Source organism: Leptinotarsa decemlineata, unplaced genomic scaffold (assembly GCF_025532065.1).
Source record: "Leptinotarsa decemlineata unplaced genomic scaffold, Ldec_3_MD MMD2_tig00026330_RagTag_RagTag, whole genome shotgun sequence".
Classification (NCBI taxonomy): domain Eukaryota; kingdom Metazoa; phylum Arthropoda; class Insecta; order Coleoptera; family Chrysomelidae; genus Leptinotarsa; species Leptinotarsa decemlineata.
This window is the reverse complement of record NW_027412690.1, coordinates 9,442,948-9,466,230: the sequence shown is the minus strand read 5'-3', so window position 1 is coordinate 9,466,230 and position 23,283 is coordinate 9,442,948. Positions and strand designations below refer to the sequence as shown.

General features: G+C 33.6%; 1 protein-coding gene across 1 annotated transcript; it reads right to left on the bottom strand.

Annotated features, from left to right (window-relative positions):
* Positions 1-302: 302 nt before the first annotated feature.
* LOC111503218 (transmembrane protein 135 homolog) lies at positions 303-19,821 on the bottom strand. Its single transcript, XM_074183038.1, has 9 exons — positions 16,443-19,821; positions 15,846-15,979; positions 13,681-13,804; positions 8,667-8,797; positions 8,520-8,607; positions 8,298-8,465; positions 6,702-6,842; positions 4,461-4,627; positions 303-1,480 (listed from the first exon to the last, which is right to left on the bottom strand). The coding sequence occupies exons 1-9, from the start codon at positions 16,611-16,613 to the stop codon at positions 1,429-1,431; spliced, it is 1,176 nt and encodes a 391-aa protein (XP_074039139.1). The 5' UTR covers positions 16,614-19,821; the 3' UTR covers positions 303-1,428.
* Positions 19,822-23,283: the final 3,462 nt, after the last annotated feature.

The window sequence follows — 23,283 nt, the reverse complement described above, 5'->3', positions numbered from 1 at the left end:
GACTCCTGCTTAAATTGAGAAACTATGGAATATCCGGTACAGCCTATAAATGGTTTGAAGATTACCTAAATAGTAGAAGACAAGTAACAAAACTTAATAATGTAACGTCCTGTGAAATTATCAATAACAACGGAGTACCTCAGGGTAGTACACCAGGACCACTCTTATTCCTAATATATATATAAATGATATTGTTGATGAGGTAGACAAGTGTAAAATTCATCTCTTTGCTGATGACACACTTGTATATTACTGTGCACATGATGTGGAACATTTGATATTTACAATGAATAGTGAACTACAAAAAATAAGTCGGTGGTGTAGTTATAATGTATTGAAATTAAATGGTAATAAATCAAAATTCATGTTATTTACTAATAAAATGGGATATCATGAATTTGAAAGCAGACATTTAAATATCCATATTGATAATATAGAAATAGAAACCGTTAGTGTGACTAAATATCTTGGAGTCTTGATTGATAGAGGCTTAACATTCAAAGAACACGTACAAGAGGTAATAAAAACTATCTCAAGAAATGTTAGCTTTCTAGGAAGGATTTCGTCAACACTTACAAAATCTACAAAAATTATAATATATAACACACTTATATTACCACATTTTACATATTGTGCATCGATAATATATACTGCTGATAAAAAAAAAATGAAAAATGAAATTACAACAACAGCAAAACCGAGCCATGATGATCATATTAAGAAAACCAAGAGAGACACCAATCAAAGCAATGCTGAAGGAATTGCAATGGATGGCTATGACAGATCTCATATATTACTATATAATAATAATGATATATAAAATGAATAATCACCTATCACCGACATACCTGAATAGGCATATTGAATACAATGAGAATCATCATCACTATAATAAAAGAACGTGTAATAACATATATGTAGGAGTTAAAAATAAAAAGTGTACTGAGAAATCCATTTACCATGCAGGAATGTTAGCTTTTAATAGTTGGAACAAAAATATTAAAGAATGTAGCACTCTTGCATTATTCAAAAGAAAGTTGAAGAGTCATCTATTGGGTGAATGAACTAGTCTTTATATAATATAAATTTTGACTGTATAAACTTTTTTTTGTATTTTGTTTGTGTTTTATATTGACTAACAACTGTGATATTTAAAGTAGATGTTGTATATTTATTGTAGTGCTCATACTTTGAAATTTTATTCCTGAGTTTAGTTGACTAACACATTGTGGTGTCGTATTTGATTATAGATGTATTGTATTAGCAGTTTCATTGCTAAATAAAGGATTTATATAGGAGTTTGACAAACTGACACTACCAGAGACTGAATTGAAACTGAAAGATATTATGAAAGATCTTAAACCTATAGCAATATTTTTCAGCTGAAAGTAGTTTCTCGTTCAGTTTTTCTTCAGCGTATCATCATCATTAGGAAGTTCCAAAAAACCTATGAATCAATGCTTTATATATGTCTTGGGTCCTGAAACAAAAAAGTTGAATAGATTGATTGAAAAAATAATACATCTATTGAAATATATTTCGGAACTATTTGTAACATCGTTTTTTCATTTCTAACAGGGGTTTACAAAGCGATAAATGGAATATACCCGGTAGGTTCTAAAACTTTACGTCATGGCCTTAGCAACTCCAATTTGTGTTCGAAATGTGACGATATTGACAAGATACTGCACCGTATTAAAAACTGTCTAATCTCGAAGGTCCCATGGAAACGGTGCTATGAGCATATAAAAAAAGTTTCGTCTGTGTAATGATAGTGGTGATCCAAGAGATATATTTCAAACTTTCTTTAAAAGGGAAAAAGATACAAATGTGTGGCTTTGGATTTACAGTGCTTTACTGTATAACAATTTACTACTTCGAAGAAGTATGTGGAATATGATACAGACTGGTAATATTGTTGATTTTTCTCATAAAATGTATTTTTTTTGATAAATTCTCACACTGTGATAATAGTTAATTCTACTACTATTATTGTACTTCTTTTATGAATTAAATAACGTGTTTAAAAAAAAAGGGTGTACAGGGAAAAAATTCGAATAAACTGGTTATTATTTTATTCGAATAGGCAGTTTGCATAGTGCGTAAAAATCTAAAAATTGTGGAATTTTGATATTAAAACCCAGTGAACCACATGGTTATTAATGTACCCAATATGTGGTCGAATTGTTCCCAATATTGATGATCTTTCTGATTCAAAAATAATTCAAATCCTCCTTCAAAGATGTAAACAAAATTCTACTATCAATCTGTTTAAAATCTGTTTAAAATCTAATCTAAAGCAAATGAATTTCAAACGTTCAAGCCAGTCTCGATATACCTACACAGCAGGTTTAATGGACTGACGCCTATCAGAAAACAACTACTCCCCTGGCTAATATCACGAAGGACGTTGGATTATACCCGACAGGCGTCAGTGCAAGAATCTTCACAGAAATTTTCTTGCATATGCAAGAGTCGACACTAAATTCTGGAACGGGCACACTTGCAGACCGGTTTCGGGCTTATTAACTTATAGCCCACTGACTAATGAGAATGTTTAAAATCTGTTTAAATCTGTTCAAAATCTGTTTTTCCATTAATCAGCTGTGGCCCCCATACGAACGACAACTCTCAGAAGTCGAGAAACTTGTGCGAGCTAAGGACTAATGAGGTTTTACATTTCAACGTGTGTTTCCTAACACGGTAACAATAAATATAATCATTCCTCGTTCATTTTCGAATTGAGGAAAATTCCGATAATTCTTGTACTTTTTGTCCGTAGTAGATTAGATTGGATTGGGAAGATAATCAAATGAATTACGAAACAAATACTGAAAGATCATGAATGCTCGAAATATGATTGAGGTTTTGAGTTGACAAGATGCTGATTCGATTTCTGGCTATGCGGGGTGATGATGTGTATAGAAAACCGAAATATCAAACAAAGGAAATTCTTGTTTTGATTGCGAAGAGCAACTTCCTCATTATCATACCGAGTATGAAACCTTCCACCTTCTCAATAGATTTGTACACGTCCCCTCTCATCATTTGAAACACTCAGTATCGCTTATATTTATTCGATTTCCGTAGTTTTATGGTTTGTCTTATTGGGTAGTAGACAAAATATTAGACTGTTTCGAAAGTTCTGCCCGTTTTCGTAAATCTACTTCAAACTGTAATATCCCAATGAGCGTCATTTGAATCAGTTCAGTTTTGCCAATGTAACACAAGTATATCAATTCCATCAGTATGAACATTGGGTGCTCGGGATTCGATGAAGTCGACGGAGGCCATTGCCTGGTTCTGATTGGTGGAGGTTCTACTGGTGACAAATTTATCGAAGTGCTTGAAAAGACGGTAGTCGGTTGGCGAAAGGTCTGGGAAGTATGGTAGTCTTGTGGTAGTGGATCTACTTTTCATCATACGTGATGATCCGATTTGAAAAAGCAACGTTTCAGTTGCGCAGGAACAAAGAAAAACAGACCTAGAAACGTGACAGTTTCGAAAAATCGTTCAAATTGTGAGGCATCCACTTTTCAAGCTTTAATAAGTTTTAAACCATCAAAAATTGCATGAGTGCTGACATCCAGTTCTTCCGCCATCCTATGCACTGTTTGTGATGGATCAATCTCCACCAGAGTCCTCGAATTCTCGTCGTCTTGGATTACAGTAGGTCGACCACTTCGAGGATTATCTTCAAGGCTGAAATCTCCGAAAAGAAATTTCGTAAACCAACGTCGAACAGTTCGTTCATTAACACTATCGTTGACAAATACCTCTTTCGGACTTGCCTAACATCCAAAATTAGATGTGGAGAAATTCGCATCTGGTGACAGCAGCTGCCAAATTTTATTTGAGTAAAACAAACACGGCAATAGCGACAGGGTTACCAAGTGTTTGTAGACAGTTAATGACGTATTATTTCACTGGTGACTCAGCTAAAATCCCATAGATGTTTCACTAAGATACGTATATATAATAATAATAGTGAAATCGTTCCGGATTTCCTACAAGAGTTACGATTTATACGTACGCGTCCTTACTGAAAATGCTGTTCTTAAGATACTCCATGTCTGGTAATTTCAGTAGTGAGTAATACCTCTGCTACTGAATCAACTCCTTCATTTTTCATGTATATTTACGGGAATAATGACTACTGCTCTCTCAAATGAGGTATCATTGTACTATGTTATGGGACATTTCTTCGAAGTGCAAAACCCTATGAATCAAACTACAGAAAACTAATGATAAATTCTGACACTGTTGGCTTTCTTTACCAAAAAGTACCTGAATGATTCTATTTTACAAAAAATTTGTCCGATTTTTATATCTACGGATTGAAAGTTAAAAGGGAGGGTTTATGTTCACTCTGTAGTTAACCGATTCTATAAATTGAACTACAGATATCTAATAATATTTATTGACACTGTTGCTGATGATTATTAAAAATCCATACTTACACGTTGTTGGTACATGCATCTATCATCTTTTTGTAATAAGGTGAACAAGTCTCAGGAGAGAAGAATTTTTCCTGCAAGAGGTATCCACTGCAAAGTACAAAAAGCAAGTGTCTCTGCCAGAAGTGGTTTGTTATGTTGAAATATTCAGCGATGTTACTATGAATCAACTGAAAACAAACAGAAATTCAATCACAATGTAACTTCAACATACATGCATTGAGTATTGTAGTAAAAACGCCAGAAGTTTAATCAATTTCTGCTTAGGATTCATCTGAATATGTATAGAGGTGAAATAACATTTTCACATGCCAAGGTTTTATCAACATGGGTGTTGTGTTCAGGCAACGTACCGCGCGCTTCGCCCATTTTACAGTCGCCATAATCGTCCCACCGAAAGGACTGTAGGCAACTGACCCAAATTTCCATCGTGAACGTGAACAAACGAAATTGTGGAATTTAGGAGAATACCAATCGACATGAAATCCATGAGCGTCCAATGTATCCCTAGACCAGGGGTTCCCAATTTTTTTTGGTATCGAAACCCTAATTGACGATTTTTTTTGGCGGAACCCTATTTTGATAACTAAAGAAATTACCTCGTATTTCGAATATTTCTCATGTGGGACTTTAAAAAAAGAAACAAATTATAAATGAGAAATAATATTGTAAGCATTACAAAATATTTATTATACAAAAATAAACACAATAAGTAAGTAACTATAACTATTTCAATGTGAAAAATGAAATTTTTCCACATATTTTCTTATAATAGTATTAAAATTAGGCTTAGTGCCTGAAAATTGAATACGAAGATCCGGAGCTGCATCCAGCCTATTTCTTAACTTGTTTTTGGTATGAGCGTAAGCTGAAAAACCAGTATCGGATCGGTAAGTCATCACAAAAGGAAGTAGAACCATGAGGTGGTCATTCAGATTAGAATCTTCTGATTCGAATTTTTGTTTTAGAAGGGATGAACACTTAATATCGATCAAATTCTCATACTATGACACAGTTAGCATCCATGGCTTGGTATGTTTTGTGAATGGATTCTGAACCCTTTCGATGTCCCGTAATTTTTCCGGGAAATAATCTTTCAAGGATTTTTTGAGGTTAATTAAATGTTCAATTATGTTTTTTTCCACATCTGAGGTTACTCGTAACTCATTCTCTTCCAGGAAGTTATTCAAAAGAGTAAAACATTGGTAATTTTTTTGTTCCGCACATTCTATCCAGAAGCAAATTTTGTTTTTAAGAGACAATATTTTGTCTTTTACTGTAAATGTGGTTACCGTTCTTCCTTGTAGGGACTGGCAGATTACGTTGAGTTTATCGAATATATCAACTGAGTAAGCCAATTTCATCAACCATTGCTAATCATGCAATAGTTCAACAAGCGTACTAACAAATACAGAAATGGGTTGTTCAGCAAAGAATATCGTAAGCTCGTTGCGCAATTCAAATAATCTTGATAAAACTTTTTCTTTTGAAAGCCATCTTACTTCCGTGTGTAGCAAAAGTAATTGATGCTGACTTCCAACTTCTTCACACGCTTTTTTAAAAAGCCTCGACTGGACTGGACGTGATTTAACGTAATTAACAATTTGTACGGCTTGATCGATGATCGTTGGCATATTTTTTGCGACAAGGGCATGGCGATGCAGAACGCAGTGACTGCTACTACAATTGGGTGCAATATTCTTTATTCTTATTACAGTTCCTTTTATTTTGCCGACCATAGCTGCAGCTCCGTCGCTGCACACATCAATACATTTGTTCCAGTCAATATGGTGTTTAGTCATATTATTATCAAAGACTTTATAAATTTATTCTCCTGTTTTGTTGGTCTCCAAGGGTGTACAGAGAAACAAATCTTCTTCAACGATCCTTCGAAGGGGTATTTCACGAAAACCAGCAGTACTGATAACCCTGCGACACCTCTACTTTCGTCAAGTTGTAAAGCAAACATCTCAGTATCTTTCAATGTTCAAATTGATTCATCTTCAATATGATCTGAAATATTATGAATTCGATCAGATATGATGTTATTGAAACACTGAACTGCTGCAACTTTTACGGACATTCGTCAATAGGTTTTTCAAAGAAATGAAAAATTTTTATGATATCTCACATCCACTTTGTTTTATTTAAATTTAAATATAGAATTGAAAGACCCTATATTTTTGACGTCATCAACTTCGGATGAAAATCTAATTCTATTGAATTTTAAATATATTAACAAACCTGGAGAAGAGTGCTCATCGCAATAGCAACAATCTGGATATTCGGAGAAATAGAATATGTTATTCCAGAGAAAAGTCCAGCTATGAAACCATGGAATTTCTTCTTGATTTTAGAAGTTCTGGTGAGATAACAAGTCAGAATCTGAAAAAAACATTGAAAAAGATTGTGGGTGAGTCCGAATAATAGCTGAGTTTTTCCAGGAGAAGCAAAATGTGCTTGTTTTTGGCAAAGGGAGTGCACATGGTCAATATTCATTTCTTTTTTCTTCAAGTCCATAAACAATATCATAACCTGCTCTCAATTGTTACATATGTTGAATTTTTGGGTTCTTAGAACATGTTCCTAGAATAGTGTCACCTTTTATCTCAACACTCCGCGAACAAATATAATTAAAGAATCCCTAATTTATATAATGTTATTATGTTAGTCGGGTCTTAGATATACAGGGTGTAACTAAATAAGTGTAAAACATTCAAGGAGGTGATTCCTCATCGAAAAAAAGATAGGATCTTTCATATGAAGAAATTTCATTGGAGCATTCCTTGTTAAGATGCAGCCCCTTAAAGGGGGTACATAAAATTTGTATAACAATTTTTTTTACAAGCACTAAAAAAGTTACAATATTGAAACAAACCTGACGTTTTGTACTATCAAAAAGACACTTAGCCAGAAATTTATTTGGTTTACCCCATGGTTGCAAGGGGTGGAAAACGCAACCCCTAAAACTTACAAATCATTTAAAAGTGACTATGAATGAAAGGGGAACGAGAATATTGAATTTGATGACAGAGTTTTTTATTTCAACTTCAAGTATTCTCCACAGAAAGTATTATGTGGAGTTAAACGAAGTTAATTGAATTTTATCATATGATTAATGGTATTATTACCTCTGAAGCTTTTGTTGGATCAATTCTGTCTATACTTGACCTCATTGACCTCATATACTTGAATTTAGTAGCTATATTAGAAAGAGGTAGGTATGTAGGAATCGTTTTTTTTTATGATAAATTGCAGTTGTACATATTGAGGATTGTAGAATAAATTGAATATCTGAAATGATTCTTTAATCCAGTTTGCTATATTTTTTGATTTTCATAACTGTATATTATTAAATAATGCATAAAATCATAGTTTAGGTAAATATTTTGTGATCTATCGACTTTGTGTACTGATTTTAGATATAGAACTTATTTGCCAACATTATTTTTCGTGTACATTTCATTCCATGTGGGGAATTTTTCATTAATTGGAACGTTAACGGGTTCATATACACTTCCATAATTAAATTGATCATTATAGGCTTCGTAAATTTCACGATTTGGCAATGTTGATTATTTCTATTGTTTCTATTGGTCAATCGAACAAGACGCGGGAATAGGGGCTTGATGTCACCACCCTACCACATTCCATTTTTAATAATTAATCACGGGAAAACTACGGTATTTAGAGAGATGAAACAAAGTGCACTGTTTTTCAATTTAAAACTTCTCTCCAGTGAACTATAAACGAAAAATCATGAAACAAGCCCATTTTGATGAAACACAAAGCGTGAATTAGTGGAAAATTCTTTCAATACAAATTTCCAAATTTTCTTACCCGGTAGAATCCTACGTAGCTTCCTATGAACAATCCCAAGTATAAATTCGATTTACTGAAGAATATTTTCATTAAGCTTGAAGGTTTTTTCACCAGGTTTCCTATTCTGGGCAAGATACTTTTAATAGCATTCACAGCATATCCAAGCGAGAAATATTTGAGAAATCCCTGAAACATTATCCAGTCAAATGAAATCGGTTACCAAAATGTTTTGAAAATCACCTCACTTAAATAAATTGGACAAGTGTTATCATGACTACAACAACTATCACTTTTTTCATAATCATTCATATTAGGCGGCGTGTATATCCTAAAAATTGAGTTTATTTTTGTAAACAGCAGATGCAGATCTAATATCAAAAATCTCACCAAAAATAAGTAAAGTCGATTTTCTTTCTTCTATTCGCCATTATATGCATTAAAAGGCCACTTATACTAGCGAAAATTAAAGTATTCCACTTTTCGTTGATGTTAATTTTTCTCAGAAGTGTTTCTATAACCTGAAAAAAAAATTAAAGTTGCAGGATAATTGAAAAAAAAAAGAACAAAATCATTCATAGGAGGATGCGTCGCTCACAAAAACTTCTCATAATATCGTTTGTTGGAACGTGAAATTTCGTATCATTGGTCCAGTCATCTTAGTCAAAATTAGGTAAGTTTCTCGGAATTTGGGATACTCGCCTATAAACTCGCAGAAACTTGTATTTTCACATTCATAAAGTTATCTTAAAATACAGGGTGTAACTGAATAAGTGTGAAACATTTAAGAGGGTGATTCCTCATCGAAAAAAAGATAGGATCTTTCATATAAAGAAACTTCATTGGAGCATCCCTCGTTAAGATACAGCCCCTTAAAGGGGGTAGATAAAATTTGTATAACAATTTTTTTCACAAGCACTGAAAAAGTTACAATATTGAAATTAACCTGATGTTTTGTACTACCAAAAAGACACTTAGCCAGTAATTAATTTGGTTTACCCCATTGTTGTAAGGGGTCGAAAATGCAAACCAATGTAACTTTTTATCTTATCATTTGTTTGCCATTTGAAAATTTATTTCCGATAGCCTGTTTCATTCTAAACAAAAAATGTCTCTTGGGTTTTTTGCCCAAAATAAACCAGTTCTCAGCAAAAAATTATTTTACGGACAACTGTAGAGATATATCGTCATAAATGCGAATTGGATTTATTGTTATTTTGTAGTTAATACCTGCATCAAAAGATTAAAGGGTAATAAACAAAACTAATTTATTAATAACAACACACACAACATGTAGAAATCATAATAAATGTTCAATATGTATACCTTCAGACATTACGCATGCGTCTAGACGTCAGCGCATTGAGCCACGTATTCGCTCAAATATTCCTGAAGTCTCTCTGATTACCCTGTACGCATCGATGATGCGGTTTCTTAAGTCCTCTACATCGCGAACAGGAGTACGATGAACCAAATGCTGTAAATGGTCCCAAATAGAGAAATCGAGAGGATTGAGATCCGGGGATCGAGCGGGCCAGTTCTGTGGTCCTCCTCGACCTATCCTCTGATTTGCATATGTTTCAGTTAAATGCTGACGTGCTACTTGACTAAAATTGGCAGGAGCCCCATCATGCATAAAAAACATATTCCTTCTGACGCCCAAAGGAACTTCCTCCAGCAGTACTGGATGCACTTCTCTTAAAAATTGAACGTTTGCCTCACCATTTAATCGAGGAGGTAGAAAATGAGGCCCAATTGAATCATCCCCAATAACTCCGAGCCACACGTTAAGAGAAAACTGTTCTTGATGGTTAGTTTCGACAATAGCGTGAGGGTTTTCATCAGCCCATATGTGGTAATTATGAAAATTAATAATCTTGTCCAGAGAAAAACTACATTCGTCTGTGAATTCTATCGTCTTCAGAAAGTCACAATTTCTTCTAATCATTTCCAGTATCCAATTGCAAAATTCGAGACGGTTCGGAAAGTCTCGCGATAACAGTGGCTGTACTCGTTGCAGATGGTAAGGGTATAAGAGTTGTTCCTTTAAAATTCGAAATACCGTCATATGATCAACATTTAGCCGGAAAGCAATATTTCTAGTACCTACTGGTAGTAGGTTGTTCTTCAATCAAATTAAGTACTGCTTCCTCAAGCTGTGGTGTTCGTACTTCTTGATGGCGACCACAATCCTGCGATCTCTTGTCGAGTGAACCATATTCCCGTAATCGTTGATGAAGTCGAGCAAATATTCTATGTGAAGGATGCTGCCGTTGAGGATACATTTCAGCATATCTTCTAGAAGTTTCTAACCCATTCCCCTGCGACAGACCGTAAATGTAAAGCATATCAGCCATTTCCTCATTTGTGTATGCCATTTTAATAACAAGTGAATTATGAAAGTAACAAATTAAGAACAGAACAACAACACACAATTAGTAATAATTCAATTTCGAAAATTCACAAACTGACAGCGGCATACCAATTTAATTGTCACTATCGCTAATGGCGACCTACTAGATAGATTAGTTTCGTATTTTCGCATTTATGACGATGTATCTCTGTAGTTGTTCCTAAAATAATTTTTTGCTGTGAACTGGTTTATTTTGGGCAAAAAACTCAAGAGACATTTTTTTTTTAGTATGAAACAGGCTATCGGAAATACATTTTTAAATGGTAAACAAATAATAAGACAAAAAGTTAAATTGGAAATAAATTTTCTGGCTAAGTGTCTTTTTGGTAGTACAAAACGTCAGGTTGATTTCAATATTGTAACTTTTTTAGTGCTTGTGAAAAAATGTATGTACCCCCTTTGAGGGGGCTGTATCTTAACAAAGGGATGCTCCAATGAAATTTCTTTATATGAAAGATCCTATCTTTTTTTCGTTGAGGAATCACCTCCTTGAATGTTTCACACTTATTTAGTTACACCCTGTATACATATGGTGGAGTTTAGGTATGCAACTATCAAAATGTAGACTCAAAGGTCACAAAAATCGATTTTTTACACATTTTTTGCAAATATCTCGTTTGCTATGGGGTTTCGCTATTTGTAATCGACATCAATATTGTAGAGGATTGAATTCCCTACAACTTTCGTTACAGAAATATTTTCATATGTTGAATCGTTTTCGAGATAGAGAGTGTAGATCGCGCGGTTAGAGCATCATTCAAGGTCAGCCGGTAGTCCCGGTCAAAAAAAAGCTATATGAAGTTTGTTAATTATTGATGAATACATAATTATTGATAATTTTCATTTTTTATCAGCTACTGCATTATATTTGATGATTTTTTTTTGATTTATTAAATATCTATCTATTCAATAACACTTATGGCCCAAATTTGTGGACAGCGTCGATCATCTTCGTTATGAACAATATGTCAAATCTACAAAACTGAATAAACGACCAACAAGTACAGCAGCTCACCAACATTGTGTTCATTATCAAGTTCACTAATTAATAATGAAAAAAAACATTGATTAGGTATTTCTTTCTTCACTTTTTAATTTTTTCAAGAAATTATTATAAATTACATGGAAATTGAAATATAATTTGGGTATTTCATAACTACACGAGTAGATAAGATGTTATTGAATTAAAACCTGCAGACCATTCGGAAAATTGTTTTGACACGCGTAGAATAGTTTATCCGGTCAAATTAGACTAAAAAATTAGAGTGAAGGTACATAAATTTACAACAAGCTGCAAATGCGTGTAATCGTTAAAAACATAGCTAAAAATAAGATTTTAAAATTCCGAATGTTTGTGATGCCTGGAAAAAAATTTATTCGAGGTCAATGCCTCAATACAATAAAAATTGTAGATCATAAAATTTTCTACAGAAATTTATCATTCCTTTTTTTTCTTAGACCGTTTCTGAGATACGACGAGTCAAAAAGTTGTAAAAGCTGTAATCGTCATTATATGCATAAGTATGTCACGTATATACATCTCTGAAGTTGTAATTTAAGTAAAAATATTTTCTATTGGTATACATAAGTATAAATATAAGAATATCTGGTAGAATGAAATCCAGTGCCTTTAACCACTTACCTAGTCACCATTTACCTAGTCTTACAAATTATCCATTATTTCGAAAGACCGCTAAAATGCACTTGTGAAAAAGGCATTCTACAGTATACAGGGGTATTATGTTGACAATCTGGATTAGTCCTGAAAAGCCTTAAATTTGTAATGTTTGTCGCTTATAATTTTTACCGGAGCTTGTATCAACTTTGCTTTTATCATTCTTGAAATTTATGTACGTATATATATATATATATATATGTTTATGTGTTCGTACTTATTTTTATTGAAATACCATCATACCTACTGATTGGTAATTGTTAGTTACTCTTAGTTTTAATACTCTATTTATAAGATATTAATTTCGATATTAAAGTATATTTCCCCTCGACTTCATATGACTATGACAATGATTATATTTATATTTTTTATGTTTATAATTGTATTTATTTCTATATTTATGTATTTATATTTACATTTTGATTTATATTTATGTTTGTATGTATATTACTTATATATTTAGGTTTCATGTTTATACTTACTATCCATTTTATATAACACGCTTTGTCAATAACATTTATTCTTGGACAATAAATCAAATTTTGATTTGATTTGATTTGACTAATAGTGAAGGATTTATTTGATACTAACGAGGAAACATGCGATACATCACTCTTGACGCAGTTTACCTACACCCATGATGAACATTAAGAAGAAGAAGAAGATCAAGAAGAAGAAGAAGACCAAGAAGAAGAACGACAAGAAGAAGTATCTGAAGGTTATAACTCAGATGAATAAATTTTTACATTTTTTTAATTTGAATCGCTTTTATAATGCCCAACCCTTCCTAATATATTTTATTATGCAAGTTTTCAATTTGACAGAATCACAACAGACATGTGAAATAGGCCTACTGGGGAAACCACGTTAAAAAAAACGCGCTAAGTACACTACCTCATAGGTGGCGTGGAAACGTGTGCATATAATGACGATCACAACTTTTACAACTTTTTGACTCATCGTATCTCATAAACGGTGGCTCTAAGAAAAAAAAGTATTAATACATTTTCTGTAGAGAATTTCATGATCTACAATTTGTATCTGAAGTTATTTTATGATAAAACTCACCGTTTTCCTGAAAATCGCGAAAAACCAAATTTTTTCTAGATTTTTGACCTTTGATCTCGAATACATTTTTTTCCAGGCATCGCAATCATTCGGAATTTTAAAATCTCATTTTCAACCATATTTTGAACAATTACACGCGTTTGCAGTTTCTTATTTGAAGCTACTTATTCTGAGATGAGGTCTACTTGCTAACTACTTATCATGATCAACTATGCACAATGTAAACATTGAACCTTCTAAAAACTTACCGCATTGAAAAATATAAGCGTGTCTAATATTTGGTTCTCCCTAGACTCCACCAAAAGCGACAGTCCTGATACCATTCCAGGAACAAAAAGCAGAGTGTGGTAGTTAATTTTCCCTAGCACTTTTCTGGAAATGTGTGTGAAATGGTTATTTATACGAATGATTCTGTTTGAACTATGAAACTTTCATTCAATATATCTTGTGAAAAATATTGAAAAAGATCGTTTATATTATTTGCCGCATAATTTTGATGAGTAACCTAGAATAAAAATAAGCAGCCACTCATCATGTTTGCAACGAAAGCATTTCATAGACTTTAGTTCATCAGGATTAGTTAGACAACTTGTGATGCACTGTTTGGAACCTTTGGTGAAGTGATGAATATTACTGGAGTTTTTTCCCCAACACCAAAGAGTTATTTTAACACCTCGACAGGTGTTTCGATCACCAAGTGATCATCTTCAAGAGGAAGATCAAACTGTTTGGTCTCCCCAATCATCTTCAAGGAGAGCAAAGTGAGGAGAAGCTTGAAGAACAGATTTTGAAACTCTCAATCAAGTGTAACAGTCATTAATTAACAACTCTTTGGGACTCTTTTTCGAAGCGCAAAACTAGAATCACTGTTCAGATATATGCTGGCACGAAATATCACTCTCTGGTTTTGAATCAGGATAGATTTGTTTCTGGGCTCTGGTTTCTAATAATTGCCTTGCAGTGTAGGCGACAGCAAGGATATATCCTTGCCTAAACTCACTCGGGCTTGTCTTTAAAGGACAGTTGGGTCCAGCGAAGCATTCATGGTCCACCACTAATGATATCTATGGTGGGTGGAAACAAAGTAGTCTGAAGTTGGAGACAATTGACTCTGTAGTGTCTCTCTCGAACTTGTTCCAGTGCCTATTGAAGACGAAACATCCTTCTGCTCGAATACTATGGAGTTGATCAAGTACATCTTTGATGTGTTCTGTGTTCTCCACCTACGCCGCGAGGTATATTGCACTGAGCCCAGTGAAGCCCTGACCAGGTCGTAATCAATTTTTGAGCCAGTTTCGAACCAATTCCAAGTCATTGTCATTATCATCACTTCCTATTATCTCTGAATCCGATCTTACGGTTGCAGCATATATAGGTTTCAAAATTTCTTTGTCCTCCAGAGTTGCAGCTTCTGAACTGATTCTTTCAGTACCAGGACACGTTTAAATCCCATCAATATTGAAATACATATTCATTGGGTTCGTTTGTCTCTGAAGGACTTCGTGTTATTTCGGGGGTTGTAGTTTTCACCTTCTCTCTGGAGTTGACGATCTGGATCTTCTCAAGAACATTCCATCGGTTGATTTCTTTTGCAGATTATTGTGGCCACAGTCATTTCCAGCCCTTGCTTTCTGCAGGTGTAGCAAAGCCTTTCCTTGGAGAATCTGATTTTTTGGTACGTCTTACTCAAATCATAAATAGTTTGTATGAGCTTGCTGTCTTTCCCTTTGCCTTTCTCTTTCTTTTCACCTTTTCGTTTCTTCTTATCTTTCTTCTTCTCTTTCTCTTTCCATTTCCCTTTCCCTTCCTCTTTTCCTTTCCTTTTCGTTACATGGTTAGCACGGCTGTCGTTGAAATTTGCTCTTTGTTAGCTCTTCGGAATATTAAGGAGCATTTCCAGTTCTTGACCCCGCCGTGCTACAACTAGGGTTTGACCATCAACTATTGGAGGCAGGTTTTAACCTAGTGAAGACCTGGACGTAAATGGTGGAGCTGTCTTCGTCAATGAATTTGGACTCCGCTCAAAGTGTACCGGTTAACTAGCAATTCCGGTAAAATAATAATGAAGTGGTAAGATGCAGGAACCTGAGGTAAAAACCTAACCTAACCCTAAGGCAGAATTCTTATTTAGATAGGATGATAATAAAAGGCATATGCTTGAGGAAGCCATTGTATAGCGAAACACGTGTCGCGGTTTTTGTAAAACTCTTTATAGTGAAAATCATACAATAAACTGTATTAATTAGTTTTAAAAGGCACGAACTTCTTGACGACATGTATGCATCTCCTCAAGTTCTCCTTCCATTACTTTCTTTATAGATACAGATATATTGACATATTGTAGCAAAATTTTTCATTTATGACTGAAATTGGTTGAGTAGATTTTCATCTAATAAGTGTTAAAATATCTTACCGAAAAAAACAAATTGAACATATGATTAGGCATGCCATAAATATTCCGTAAATAATGGATCTCACTTCGGACACCAAAAAATTCCTCACAAGTATTTTCTTGTCCTTTCCTTTAAACGTCAATAGCAATTTCATCTGAAATACAAGTGAAAATATAAAGAAAGCACAGTTTTACATGGAATAACATGGAAAACCTTGAAATGACATGCCACTTATCTCCTCACACAATGCTTTAATTTTGAAACCTCCCAACCAAAAACATTTTTGCAGCTATCTGGAACTTCTTCAGCTCCCTTGCAATCCCATGAAGTAACTTGCTTTAATTTCTTTTTGAAACTTCTTTAGGTTTCATCTTACGTTAGGTTCTGAGTATCAATAGATTCAAAAAAATCATGTCGAAGAAGAAATGTAGAGAAAGATATATAAGCAAAAGTAGAAATGAAATTTTGAATATATGTTTTGGACGGTTTACTCTTACTCATGAGTCATTTCAAGTGAATCTGAATAAAATTGTAAGGAATCACTTCCTAACATTTAAAATCATGACTGTATCCATGCCTATCATTCCAATAAAAAAAAGTTCATGACATGTACTTACTATATAAACCGGTAGAAAGAATTTTGCACTTCCTAAGGCAATGTTCCATACAAGATATTTGGAAAAAAATGACGCTCTCTTACAATCGGAAGTCCATAAATGTATCAAATCGCAGTCAAGAGGCTTTTTCTGGACCAATTCGTAAAATAGTGGTTTACTTATGGCAACCATTTCGAAAGTTAACTCAAGATCACTGGAGAGTCTTAGATAACTTCGCGAATGATGAATGTCTGTCCCTGTTCTTGCGTTCAATTCATCCTTGTCAAATACTAATTTGATTGAATTAAATACTAGATATTCGTCAACAACGGAATTCTGCTCATATTTCTTTCACTTCATACAGTTTTTACTCACAATCGTTCACTGAGGTTGCAGGTCAATTATATGTTGGTCAGACCTTGATTTCATTATTGTAACAAGCGATGAATGGATTTTACACTGATATACATTGTGAATTAGCAGTGAATGTTTTGTGGATCCATCACTAAGTGAAACAGTGCACAAAAAAACAAATTTTTCACATAACACACAGTATCTGACTATTTCTTACACTCGCCTTCATGCCCGTTATCACTTCTCGAATATTCCAGAATGTTTTATTCCAGCAGCTTTCAAAAACGTTATCTTGAAAAGTCTGAATCAATCCAAGGGTGTGTGGTTTTTACCTAATTTATGTTTCAAAAACTCAATAATGTGTCGCACCATTGAAATCAGAATCTCATTGATCATTGGCTTTTAGGTTATGACCACTTAGGTATAGTATCTACAGATTTGGACGATTCGAGAGGATGAAGAAACCATATGGGACGGAAACATGTGAAAAAAATTGGAACGAAATATAAACGCCGATTTGTGGAGAAAACAAATGATAGGGACAGGGAAATGGAAAAAATTGGAATTGACGAAATTGCGATTGTTAGTATTCAGACACGTATTCAAGCAATGGAAAATAAAACTATTTTAAGGTTCAGATATGTTGATGATCTACCGGTTGGTTTCGATGGTTCAAACAGACAAATTAATCAATTTTTAAACTTTCTCAATAGTTTGCATAACAAAACTAAATTCACAGTTGAACTCGAACAAAACAAGGAGATTAACTTCTTAGATTTTTATATTTCAAGAGTCAATAATGGTTTTTTCAATTCGATATCTACCGGAAAAACACGTTCACAAACTGTGCAGTTCCTTTTGACTCTTTCGGTCTACTCTCACAAAAGTTATCCGCGTTTATCAAATCAAATCACAATATACTTTATTGTCCGAAGATTTGCATCTTATTTACAAAGTCCAAGAATACAATGTTAATAGGTATAGAAAATGTACTGAAGAAGTATAAATGTAAATATAAAATAGTTCCAAAAATGTATGACTGTAAATATAAAAAAAGTTCTAAAAATGTATAGATAAAATACCACCATGTATAAGGTGATAGTGCAAAGAATAAGTTGCTAATATATTACGAATATATTGTTAACAGGATTCACTAAAATACTTTTCCAAACTATAAAAGGGTCTATCAACAAGGTTCTTCACCGACTTTTTTAGGTCGACACAGAGTTTTCGCAATCCCTTTATGTACCTAGAAGAATTCCCAAGATGAACTAAAAATGAATAACCAAATTGCAGTAAACAATCAGGTACCAGATAAACTAAATTATACCCAAACTGCAGAGAACACGATATAGTTAAGTACAGTAGCATCAACTCCTCAGGTAAATTTTCAGAAAATATTCAAAATTACTTCTCTAAATAAAACAGTTTTCAGAAGTAATGATAATTTAGGCAGAACTTTAACCCAAACGAGATAGAATTGAAAAATCGGGTATACCTATATAGAATAGAGTGTGGCGAATGCTTTGCAGTATATACAGGCCAAACCGGTAGAAAATTTGATGTAAGGCTCCGTGAACATGTCTGTTTGGACAAAAAATCTTCAATGTATGAACATCTTCAAGAATCAAAACACAATATAAGTAAAGATAACCTCAGAATTCTACACATTTGTAATAAAGAGAAAAATGAGTTTGTTGGAAGCCATGGAAATTAACAAATCTATTAAAAACCAGAAAGATACATATACCACTAAACGAGCATCTCGATTTATGTAGGTCTCCACTATTGAATTCATAAGTTCAACAACCCCTATAACCTTCAGTGTTCAATTCGTTTATCTGGCCTTCCATATTACCTAAAAACTCCCGATATAACCAAGTTTTCAAATTTCACATTTTGGTTTTATACTTGATAATGTGGTTAAACCCGAAACCGGTCGTATAAATAAAATTAACTAGTGGTGATTGAAGTATTTCAAGGACGCTTTTGAGGAGTTTTTCATCCTTTTTGAAAGACTGCTTGTATTCAAGCTATATCCAAACGGATAAAAGAAATCTTCTGAATAACTGAAAACCAGTTGCTTCCATCATCAGTGACGCCACAAAAAAAGCTGTTAATGAACATAGTCTTAAAAACTTGGTGAAACGACATTATAGCACCTTTATTGATGAATCTCTTCAATTACTTTCTTTATAGATACATATCTTCAAACATGTATATATCATACATAGAAGTTTCCTTTAGATACAAACTGGAAAAAAGGGCCATCCAAAACAACCATTTTCAACCATATGGACATTGAGTTACACAATTTGTTCTTTAAACATTCGTTATAGAATTGAAACTGCTATACCTAAATAGGATGAAAGAAATCATATGGATGACTATTAACCAGTTGTTTTTATCATCAGTGACGTCATGGAAAAGCTGTTGATGAACATGATCTCAAATAAACGATCTTCATTATGGTTTTCAGAAACAAAGAATATCAACCAACCCGATTACCACCTTAGAAACGATATAATCGCGAAACATGAAGAGTCTTGGGTATATTTCCAAGGCTTTGACTGTGTCTGACTGATGGTTTGTTCTTGCTCCTCTAGTTATCTCAAAGACCGTCCCTCACAAGCTATTCTTTCTATCAACTCTGTTGTTGTTTGGGAATCCATGTTGTCTCTAATCCTTTTTTTAATATACATTAACGATCTGTTGGAAATACGACGAATCCACTATTTTGCTCTGCTAATGACAGCACACGTTTATCTATTTCTTGTTCGATGACAGCAAGTGGTTTCAGATCTGGAAAAAATGTCAGCATAGCCCGATAGAACCCAAATAGAATCGAATGCTGCGAAGACAGGTTCTCTAGCATGTATTGTTTTGGTGGGTGTTGAACTGAATACTAATGTGGTATGGCACAATCAAGGTACTGGAATAACTAAGAAACTTGGGACATCAACAGAGTGCCCAAACCAAACTTTGTTACTTTGTTATGATTTGCCACAGCTGATAGGCAGGTTTATGGTGGTTTATCATTTCCACCCTATTTTTGTATGGCAAACGGATCACAATCAAAATATTATAAGGCTTTCGTGTCATTTTATCACCTACAACACTAGACAATAAAGTGATCTCCATGTTCCGTTTCGTCAGTATAAAACATCGCTAAATTGTCCATCAGTGGTAGGTCTTACTATTTTCAATAAACTCCCTAGGTGTTTAAAAAATATAACGAACCTCAATAAATTTAGTAACTTGTTGAATAATTATTTGATTGAGAATTGTTTTTTTAATTTGCAGGAATTTTACAATTCTTAATATGTACCTAAGTGTATCTGTGGTGTATTTTATTTTATTTCAATTTTGTTGTTGTTGTTTTAATAACAACGGTGTCGGTCACAATGTGAATTTTGTGACATTGTTGTATGTGTACTTTGACGATTCCAATACATGTTATCTGTGTCTAATGGAAAATAAATATTATTATTATTATTACAGGGGCGTGCGTTTGGATATTCAATAAACAATACTTTTTAACACTTTTAACTATGTTGATTTATATACAATTGATATTTTTATGACATTTTGTTATTGAATATTCACATACCGATAAATGGGTATGCTTATCATTGAATATTAGGTTGAATCAATGTGAAATATTGAATTCATTAACTTTTCTTTTATAACTGTATATATTAAACCGTAAATCGAACAAAAAAATACCAAGAGATCAGATTTGGTCAGAAAAGAACGAGCATTTCATGAATGATTTTAGCCTTAAGATAAAGTAGTGACATAATAATGTTGTTCAGTAGAACATGGCTTTTAAACAACAGTGGCGGAATACGTTTCATGAAAATGTCTAGGATCGAACAAATCTTATAAAAATGGTTTTGTCTCAAAACTGTAGCCCCCTGTAGTTGATAAGTTGAGATCTTGGATTTCAGCATGTTATTATGCTTGAATCATTTGAGGAAAAACGAAAACTCTGAAATTTGTAACAATGCATATAATAGTTATTTATGTATCAAGGGAATTAGGAGGGCCTTAATTACCGATGGCAAAGTTTGCGTCCCGAGGGCCTCTGGCCCGAGGGACAGCAATTGCCTGAGGTTATTAAGGCTCATTAATTCCCGTGGTACATAGATAATTTTATTTCTGACCGATTTCAATAAAATTTTGTTCATTTTTGAAACGGAAAAATGTACCAATTCATTACCTTCCCGGTATATTTGAATCAGGTACCGTTGATTATAATAGAGTTTTCTTGTTGCTAGGTTGTTGCTATGTTACTTGTTTATAAACAGAACTTTGTTATCAAGCTGTGTTTGCGGTGAAAATTTTTTGCCAAAAAAATTATCCTATCAAATTTGTCTATTTCTAGTCATGTGTGTCGAAATAACCAATGAAACCATCATTACACTGATAACTACCCATGGATAGTTTTCACGGGTAGTTATCACTTATGTCATGACATTGCTAAGCAACCAACACAATAAAGTTGTTTGACATTTCAGTAATTCAATTTATTTCGAAAATGTCACTTCCTTGCTTTGGTATTCAAAGCAGTAACCGAGGCAAATACAGCAAGATCAACGGAATATCATTATACGAATTGTTCTTTTAATAACTGTGTGTTCAATAAATAATTTTGTTGTCGGGATGTTACCAAATAACGTGCTTTCGAAAACTGTGATAAAATTATTTCGTTAGTTATCAATGTCCTTGGGATATTATAGCTGAAAACGTGTTTTCTACCCCAAATATAATGGAGGATATTTTGAAAAAAGCTGAACAAGCAAGAGAATCATTAATTCCATCGAAAAGTGAAGCCGTATACCAAAAAGAATACAAGATATATCTGGACTGGCTGACACGGAAAAATGTTATGCCAAAAGATGTCACTGAAACTGTATTTCTGGCATATTTTCAAGAACTGGTAAGGAATTTTCTATATTTTTCGGTAGATTTGGTAGTAATTGTGTTTATTCGTTTCAGTCAGAAACGTATAGTCCGAATTCTTTATGGACTAAATGGTCAATGCTAAAATCGATGGTGACTATACATGAGAAACGAGATATCACCAAGTTCAATGAACTACAGTGGCGGAAGTAATTTTCAGGGAACATTTCAAAATTGTACATTTATTATTTGTAATGACGTGAATAAATAAATTATGGTTCAGTTTTCATTTCTATTTATTTTTACTTGTGAAAGGTAGAGGGAATTATAAAATCTATAATGTCCCAAGGGAGTTATGACCCTCTTTATTGATAGCGTAACTATGACGATATACGCTTATAATATCCCGGTCAGAAATAAAATAAATAAGAAAGCTGTTGAAAATGAGATACGTCAGGAAAAAATCAATCATTTTATGAAAAAAGTCAATGAACCCAGCAACAAAAGTAAAACACTTTGGAATATTATTAAACAGCCCCCTGAAATTAATGAAACCTATAGTATTTCTATAGATCATGATAATAATTTAATTACTGATGAACTAAAAGTCGCAGAAACATGCGGAGAATATTTCTTGAGTATTATAGATAAAAAAAATAAACTCCATTTCGAAGGAGGCAATCTAGGGATGGAAACTACAATGCCAAATGTCAACACAACAATGTTTTTCTTACCAGTCACAGAGGTAGACGTAAAAAATATTGTGGAATCGCTACCTAATAAAAAAAAGTACAGAGTATGATGAGGTTTCAATCGAACTTGTCAAAGAATGTATTGATATTATATGTGAACCAATTGCGCACCTGATAAACTTATGTATTTCGTTTGGAGGCTATCCTGATCTTCATAAAATCGCACTATTGATTCCGATATTGAAAAGTGGCGATTGCACTAACATAGCAAATTATCGCCCCATATCGATTATCAGCGTCTTCTCTAAAATCTTTGAAAAGATTATATCGCGCAGAATAAATGACTTGATGACCAACTGATCGATATTTCAAAGTGAAACAGAATAATACATTATCTGGCGAGTATTCTGTTACAACAGGAACACCACAGGGTAGTATTCTTGATCCACTGATATTTTTACTGTATGTCAATGATCTTCCTGATAACATAAGTTATGGTAATGTGTACCTTTATGCAGATGATACGTCTATCATCTTATCGAGCGAAACACCGGATGAAATGAATACCCAAGTCAACACTGTACTACAAGAATTCAGTGAGTGGTGTTTTGAAAACAGATTGATTGTTAATGTCAATAAGACTGTTTGTATTCAATTTGCACATTCTCCTCGGAGTCTACAGAACTTCACCTTCAATTTTCTCAACGAATCTCTAAGATTAACAACTTGTACAAAGTTTTTAGGAACAATGATTGATTCCCTTTCCACATGGAGAGAACACAGAGTTTATATCTGAGAAACTGAACCAATCGTATTACCTAATAAAATCACTGAAAAGTAAACTAGATACCAAATCTCTACTAACGGTTTATTACACAAAATTTCACTCTATAGTATGTTGCAACATTGCT

What these genes read in the sequence shown, in the direction of transcription:
- LOC111503218 (XM_074183038.1), bottom strand. Translation starts at nt 16,613, where the DNA reads ATGGTTGCCATAAGTAAACCACTATTTTACGAATTGGTCCAGAAAAAG. An exon ending in TGTTCAATTTGTTTTTTTCG is followed by an intron (nt 13,805 to 15,845) that starts GTAAGATATTTT and finishes ACACATTTCCAG; the next exon opens with AAAAGTGCTAGGGAAAATTA. An exon ending in GATGCATGTACCAACAACGT is followed by an intron (nt 1,481 to 4,460) that starts GTAAGTATGGAT and finishes TTTTTGTTTCAG; the next exon opens with GACCCAAGACATATATAAAG.